Here is a 7896-nt window from a genome sequence, read left to right as displayed (position 1 = left end):
AATATCGGTGACATCCCTGTAGTAAACATATGCAAATAACCTGTTATGCTGAAAAAAACGAAATATACATAGGAACGATGACACCTTAATTGTAGTGAATGAACTTAAACTACATTACCCATAAGCCTTGGCAACAATAACATAACCACGGGTTAGTTTCAACCAATCAGCGCCAGACCACGGTGTCCCCCCAACTGACGTGTCGTATTTAGTTGATATTGAAGAAAAACCTTGCGCTGTTTTTCATGCTGTTTCTTTAACCTACAGGCAGAACAATGGCAGAACCCAATAAACAGGACATTTCTGCTATTTTTAAGAGACTACGCTCCATTCCCACGAACAAGGTAAGTGTTTTACACGAGCAGACGGTTGACTCTCAAACAAGGAAGTCGACTGAACTAAATATTTGACACGTCGCACCTTGAGAAACGTCAACGCTAGCTTTGTGCACCGTTTAACATTTGTCCGATATGTGTCATGTTGAAATTCATATATGTGCTTTGAAACGCGTCAATTTGTTTGTCGGTAACACTTAGAAGAAAAGATCCTCTCAGAAATATCAACTGTTACAGACGTAACATTAGCAAAGTGGCTGTCGGTTTAGCTAGCTGCTTTTTCACAGGTGGTGGCGTTAGCCGTGTTTGTATAAGACGTTTTAAAGTTCGTTAGGTTAAATATTTCACAACCTTTTGTTCCATTTGGAGATATGTGGCTGCAGGGTGGAGACACCTTTGCTTCTGACAGTAATTAAAATAACATTGCTGCGTTTATTTTATTACGAAACTCAGTCTACTTCACCAACAGCTGTTGGAATCTGCTGCTGTCAGTTTATTGCCAACATGCACTTCAGACCTTAATGATGACACATTGTTTACTTCCACGTCTCCGTTATTGATTTTATTCTTATCTTCATGAATTAGGTAGCACCCTCCAGCATAATCTGTTTATACTTTGAGCTCCTAAAGTAATAATAAATGATCAAATTAAATGTCTTTTCCTCTTTGTTCCATAGGTTTGTTTTGACTGTTCAGCTAAAAACCCCAGTTGGGCTAGTATCACATATGGTGTATTCTTATGTATAGACTGCTCTGGGACCCACAGGTCTCTCGGGGTCCACCTCAGCTTTATCAGGTAAGTCTGGAGTTATATTAAAATTATAGCTAAAGATGTGTGTCACAATAAAAGCATCAAACATGCAGAAAAACACATGAGCAACAACATAACAGAGGAAGTTCTAAGCAGTTTCAAACACATTGATATTGTAAATGTTTATTAGTTTTAAAAACAGGATTTTTCTAGTTTTCCAATATGAATAGAACAATTAAGAAGAGTTAAATGGAAAAGGACAAATGTTTTTGTAACCTGAGTGACCCCATCTTATTTTGTTAAACAGGTCCACAGAACTGGATTTTAATTGGTCATGGTTCCAGCTGAGATGTATGCAAGTTGGAGGCAATGCCTGTGCGGTGAGTACCTGGGCAACTGTGAGCTCTATCAACAGACTGTAATCCCAGAATTGACTCACAAACACAATTCAACTGGATGACTCCTGTTGGCTTTTCTGTGTCTGTTGTGACCTTCCCATGGCAGATTGGATTTTTCAGTCAACACGGGTGCACAGCCAGTGCTGCCAATGCCAAGTACAACAGCCGAGCTGCTCAGCTGTACAGAGAGAAGATAAAGACTTTAGCCACACAAGCTACTCGAAGCCATGGCACTGAGGTAATGCAAACTTTTTGGGTTACTGTACAAAAACACTTGCATTTTCCTCCACAGACTGAAACATGGCTCGAGCTGCGTAATTACAGGCAACAGACTTTGGCTTCCTATATAGCACTGATTTGCTTATCTCCATTTTGTAAAAAAACACATCTGTAAGTGCACTGATACCTAAATCAGCTTTAACTGCTGTTATTCCCCCTAGTTGTGGCTTGACAGTCAGGCTCCTCTCTCTCCAACATCACCAGATGACAAACAGGTGGATTTCTTCAGTCTGCATTCACAGGTACAGGAGTGTGCTTTCCTTATCTTCATATCTGTTTGTTGGATTTTCACACTGTGACTGGAGATTAGTCATATCACGTGTCTCTGTTTAATGCCCAGGATGTTCCTGAAAATTTGAATATGGCTAAAATGAGTCTCAGCCCCACTACATCAGATAAACCATCAACTGTAGAGAAAGAGGAAGACAAAAATGGTATTCACTGTATCCTGAGCAATCTAATATACAGTGATAGATTTATTTCTAAACATTTCATGTGGATTCTTACATATATAATAAACATTTTCAGGTAATCCAGATGAAGGTCCAAGTGTGGAGATGCTGAGTGTTTCTCCTAAAGCAAATCCAGGTTGGTTAACTATAATTTCTAACAACTATGTTTTTCTGTTAAAATTATAAGAGATCTAACTTTGCTGTCCTTTAATCCTTCAAGAGCCATCGTCTCTTCTCAAAAAGAAGCCAGCTCCTGCTAAGAAAACAGTATGTATAAAGAAATACTCTGAAAGTATTCATTACCCATATAAGGTCTGTAAGGTTTTTATATTCAGTGTCTCTTATGTAAAATGTGTCCTCTTGCAGTTGGCTGCTAAGAAGGGTGGTCTGGGCGCTCAGAAGGTTAGCAGCCACAGTTTCTCAGAGATAGAGAAGAAGGCCCAAGCCGCTGATAAGCGCAGAGAGAAAGAAGAGGGCACTCTGAGTGCCAAGAAGAATATTCAGTCTGAGGAATCCATGTGTGTGTCTTTATCATTTTATATATTTTTACAATTTCTGTGGTCATTTTTTGTGGCTATCTACTTTAATCATTAAGAGAAAGCCGTAATGCACTTTCCACAACAAAGGCAGAGCTGCTTCTTTTTGTGCCACTTCTGTTTCTTTGTTTTTTAACTCATCTTCCACCTTCTCCTCTTCTCAGCGCTCCATCCCTGCGACTGGCCTATAAAGATCTTGAGCAGCAGAGGAAAATAGAGGAGCAGAAGTTAAAAGGATTAGAGGGGAAGAAGAAGGAGCAGGCTGAGAGACTGGGCATGGGTTTAGGCATGAGGAGGTACATTGATAAACAAATTATAACTAGTCGTCCCATAGGCAGTTTAATATGTTTCTTACTCTTACAATTGCTTTGTCTCTGCTCTTCTGTGTAGTGGAGTTTCTCACTCTGTAACATCAGACATGCACATCATCCAGCAGGAAAATCCACTGGGGGCAAAGAGCACCAAAGCACGGCGGGTTGTTGATGATGACGATGATGAAGTGTCCTTCAGCAGCAGGTCAATTGAAGACAGAAAATGTACCTTTCTTCCAGCTGTTTATGACAGTTTAACTAAATGTACTTTTTTTTTTGTAGGGTCTTGTCCCGGTTTGATGATCAAACAGATGTCTCTGATAGTTTCTCTTCGAGGTGGGGGGATGGAGGTGATGGAGGAGGCTGGATGAAGGAGAGCAAGAAACCAGAGCCCGACTTCTACTTGACCTCTACTATATCTTCACAGGATGACAGGTAGGATTTTATGTGTTTTGGCTTACTGTTTCTGTCTGTTTAGTATTTCTCATGACTTTTTATCACTTTTATAATTTATATAAAAATGATGATTAGGTGTTGTGATGTGGGATGAAGCAAACCATTTATCCTTTTCTAAAGCCTACAGCAGCAACTAACAATTACTGAGTGCATATGTATATAATTTTCTTGGTGAGTCATTTAGTTCATGAAAAAATAAAAACATGATAACACTCATTGCAGTTTCCAATTTTTTTTTTATCATCAGGCCCACAACCAGAAGAAAACCAGAACCAGTTTCAGTCTCAGACACCGGAGAAGCCCGGAAAAAGTTTGGAGATGACGTCAAAGCTATCTCTTCCGACATGTACTTTGGAAAGCAAGACAATTCTGAAGTACGTGATCATACATGCATGTTGTCCTCTCATAATGTTGCATTGTTCTGGTGTTGTGCATGAATATATTTTGAGACACAGTGACAGTTTTGAAAAAGATTGAAAGTAAACTCTAGTAGTTGTTATTGTGCTGTTAAAGTTTGTGTTTCAACTTGCTAAAAATGTGTGTACTAATGTGTATATAAGTATATTTAAACATTATGCATTTCTGATCATCAGTATGAAGCCAAAACAAGACTGGAAAGATTTTCTGGAAGTGCCTCAATAAGCTCCGCTGATCTTTTTGATGATCAAAAAAGACAGGGCGGTAAGTGGCTGCTGCACAGTTGACAACACAAGTGATTTCCCTGCTGTTTAGTCTCATGTTAATGTTATTGAATGTGTAATTACCCAGTGACAAATTAAGTCTCATCCAAGAACATTTGTGAATTTTAAGTCAGATTTAGCAAACTTAACCACAAACTTACCATTAACTTCCTTCCACCTGTGCAGGAAGATCCCAGCCTGTATTGCCACATAAGGCTGTTAGTTCTTTTAATTCTTTTAGATTTTACTTAAGTGTTAAAAGAAGAGCTTCAAGCCCTGCTGTGAAATATCAGAAAACAACCAAACAAACTCAGTAGTTGTATTCAGAGAGTCAAAACAGTTAGCAAACAGTAATGGTACAGCTGCCGCACATTATGTCACCAGAGCAGAACTGTACTGACAGAAATGGAGAGGGTGATTTGACATGAATTTGGATACTTAAAATAAATCATGTGCCAATGACCTAAATGGGAGGCGGCCCATTTGTTGAGAGAATATTAGTCTGTACAGTATCTGTTACACTGTTGGGTGCAACACAGGATGTTCCCTTTGACTGCAGCCTGCTTTGTATAGACATTGTAAAAACTGTGAGAGCAAGAATCCTTTCCTAGTTTACTTTATTGACTTTATTAGTTTCCATGACAAAATATGCAAATGAAAACTTAACCATTCAGAAAAGCATGGGCAGATTATGTATGAGACATAAAGTCATTTTTGGTCATTCTGTCTCTTTTTTTTTGGTCTTTTCTGGTTTATTATGGTTATTTAGTCTCTTTTTGTTTTCTTCTCTGTATATTCAAAGCTCTTTTTTCTCCATCTGTCTGTGTTGTGTTCATAGCGAGTTCATATCGCCTTACCAACGTGCTGCCCAGTGCTCCTGACATGTCGCAGCTGAGACTCGGAGTGCGCTCAGTCGCAGGAAAACTCTCAGTCATGGCCAGCGGCGTAGTTAACACGATTCAGGTCAGTCATAAATAACACACCTTACAAACTAAGATCATACATACATCTTGCTTGAATATAAAGTCTTAATGTGTATCTGTTTTTGTTTTTTTTTAGGATCATTACAATTCCTGAGTCTTGTTGCTTCATATCTTGGATTCAGAATCTGTAGTCGTCCTCTGATAACCAGAGATCATGTTTCCAGTGAGTGGTGGTTTCTTACGTGGGAGGAAGGACAAAGCTCAATCAGTGCTGTGGGCAAATTTGGTCTATGCCACATCAAATTGACCCCAGAATTATCTTGTATAAATCAATATCTAGTTTTATAATTAGATGACATAAATACAACAGTTGTTTGAAACAAGAGGACTGAAGCACAATATTTGTCCCTCTGCAAGCATCTTGATGGCAAATTTGTGTGTGTATAACAGTCATTAATAATGTTTAGTTTACAGTGTATTACTTAAGTTTTGGGGTTTAAATATTTAGAAATACTGTATGTAGCAGTCTGAAGATTTCTGGTGTTTTGAAGGAGAGATTTGCTTTTTGATTCTTTTATTTAATGAGGTCAAAACCCAAATAAGGGAGACGATTTAATTAAGTACTTATATACTCATCACATGCACTCTTTAATGTCATATTGACCTCCTTTTTTTTTTTTTTTTTGAAGTTTTGCACCTTCTCACAGGTTTCAAAGTGTCCTTTTTGTCCCCAAAGTGCACTTATGTTTACTCTTCCACGGACAGGACCAAAAGCTGATAGCAAGGCCTTCGGGGACCAGATATAATTTTCCTAATTGACTATTTCTCATATAAGCATTGTTAGCCTGCAAAAAGCTACATTATCATAGTTTTGCAGGTGTGTGCACCTGTAATCACAAAATGACATGGAGTTTGAGCAGCTGTTGCATACTAAGCTCAAGAGAAGAGTTTGGCTTTTTGGGAAATGTGCTTCTTCACTTTCCTGGCGAAGTAGGTTAAGCTAAGCCGACTAGCTTAGCTTACCATAAAGACTGGAAATGGGGCAAAAATGTCCTTATTAGCGCTTCTTAAACTCACTAATTAACATGTTTAATCAAGCTAAGAGCTTGATTAACTTAAGCTAAGATCACTGATTTCTGGTTGTGGCTTTGGCATATACATATGCACATATATACATGTATTTGGCATAACAAACGAATAGAAAAAAGGTCTCAATCTTCTCATTAAAGCCTTGGCAAGAGAATGAATAAGTGCATATCTCAAAATGTCAAACCACTCCCTTAAAAAATCATAACAAACCGTTAAGCAATCAGATTTATAGCACTAGATGGATCCTGCTTGATGCAGGTCCATTACAATCTTTGTTTTCTTCTTCTTTAATCCAGTTGCTTTGAATTAGACACTTTAAACACAATCAAGAATATGGTATAATATATATTTATATAGATTTATTGGAATTGTAGTATTCCCTCTGGTCCTTCCTGGTTTATTATCTAATTCTGTAAGAGGGTTTTCTCATGTGGTAGGGCTTTCTGTAGCTTTAATGCTCCATGTACAGCACAATATGTCCACTTAGAAATGAATTAACAATTCCTTTAAAGCGTTTAATGTTTTTTTTTTATTATTATTTTTTTTTATAATGAAACACACAGCTTGGGTCTAAGTGTTATGTTTAATTACTTAACAGAGGTAGTGATGGGACAGAAATACCACTACAGGTTGTGCTTATAGTGTGATTTTTGTTGATTTGACATTTAAAAGCAATAGAAAAACTGTGTTATCTGTTAATGGCTTTGGCTTAAGAAGCTACAGCTTGTGCTTTAGCATTTAGGTAAAGTTTGCCATGATGCTAAAAATGCTACCTAACGTATCTTATTGTGCAGAGTTAAGGGACTAGTATTTTTTTTAAAGCTCACTGGCCAGAGAATGGTTATATTATTGAGCAATGTATGTACTGTTAATGCTTGTCAGGAGATCGATTTGTCTAATATGAACACTAAAAGAGGGAGAAGTAACAGTTACACATCCTTCATTGACCAAATATTTGTTTACTCCATCACTTGACACCTTAGTCCAAAGATATCTGATCAACACACCCTCGGATTGCAATATAATGAAGTCATCTAGTTACCTTAGTTGCACCTAATTTGTCTGAAATTGCACATGGCAGCTTTTGCTTGAATGTACTGTATTGTAATTGAACTTTTGCCTCTAAGTTGAAGCTGCATAGCCTTTTTTTTTTTTTTTTAAATAAGATCGTTTGTGTCTTCTGTTGTTGTTAAATATTGTTAAATGTTACTTAGAATAGGAGCTTATGTAATTTGCATGTCCCTTACACTTATTACAACCCACAGACATATCCTAAATATAAAACAGCCACTGGGATAAATCCATTTGATATTAATGGAATCGTTAAATAATATCTGCATAGACGGCTATGAACTGCTACATACAACGTTGTATAGGGCTTTGAATTGCAGTACAATTTATATAAAGCTACTAATAAAAACATTTTGACCATTTTTGTCACTCAGAATGTAGGTTTTTGGAAACATGCCAAATAAATGGCTTGTGCCTCAACTCCTGTCTGATGATTTTGTCCAATTTCCAACTTTAGAGAGAGAACAAGAGAATATAAAATTTTTATTTCTTTATGTTTATTTCTTTATGTAGTTAGTTTTGCTTTATTGTGATTGTTGACTAATTGATAAAACTAGTAATGGTTTCAGCGCTAGCTGCTGACGTCATTAATCCAAACGCTGGCATTCGCTTACG

General features: G+C 37.4%; 1 protein-coding gene across 1 annotated transcript; it reads left to right on the top strand.

The window, feature by feature from the left end:
- Window positions 1–183: 183 nt before the first annotated feature.
- arfgap3 (ADP-ribosylation factor GTPase activating protein 3) lies at window positions 184–7701 on the top strand. Its single transcript, XM_026363736.1, has 16 exons — window positions 184–344; window positions 1013–1131; window positions 1394–1466; window positions 1591–1722; window positions 1925–2005; window positions 2104–2197; window positions 2292–2351; window positions 2436–2482; window positions 2582–2733; window positions 2916–3047; window positions 3142–3267; window positions 3345–3497; window positions 3766–3892; window positions 4112–4199; window positions 5037–5161; window positions 5258–7701. The coding sequence occupies exons 1-16, from the start codon at window positions 276–278 to the stop codon at window positions 5273–5275; spliced, it is 1596 nt and encodes a 531-aa protein (XP_026219521.1). The 5' UTR covers window positions 184–275; the 3' UTR covers window positions 5276–7701.
- Window positions 7702–7896: the final 195 nt, after the last annotated feature.

This window comes from Anabas testudineus, chromosome 23 (genome assembly GCF_900324465.2).
Source record: "Anabas testudineus chromosome 23, fAnaTes1.2, whole genome shotgun sequence".
NCBI lineage: Eukaryota > Metazoa > Chordata > Actinopteri > Anabantiformes > Anabantidae > Anabas > Anabas testudineus.
Note: the sequence above shows the minus strand (reverse complement) of the source record. Positions and strands in the feature narration are given on the sequence as shown.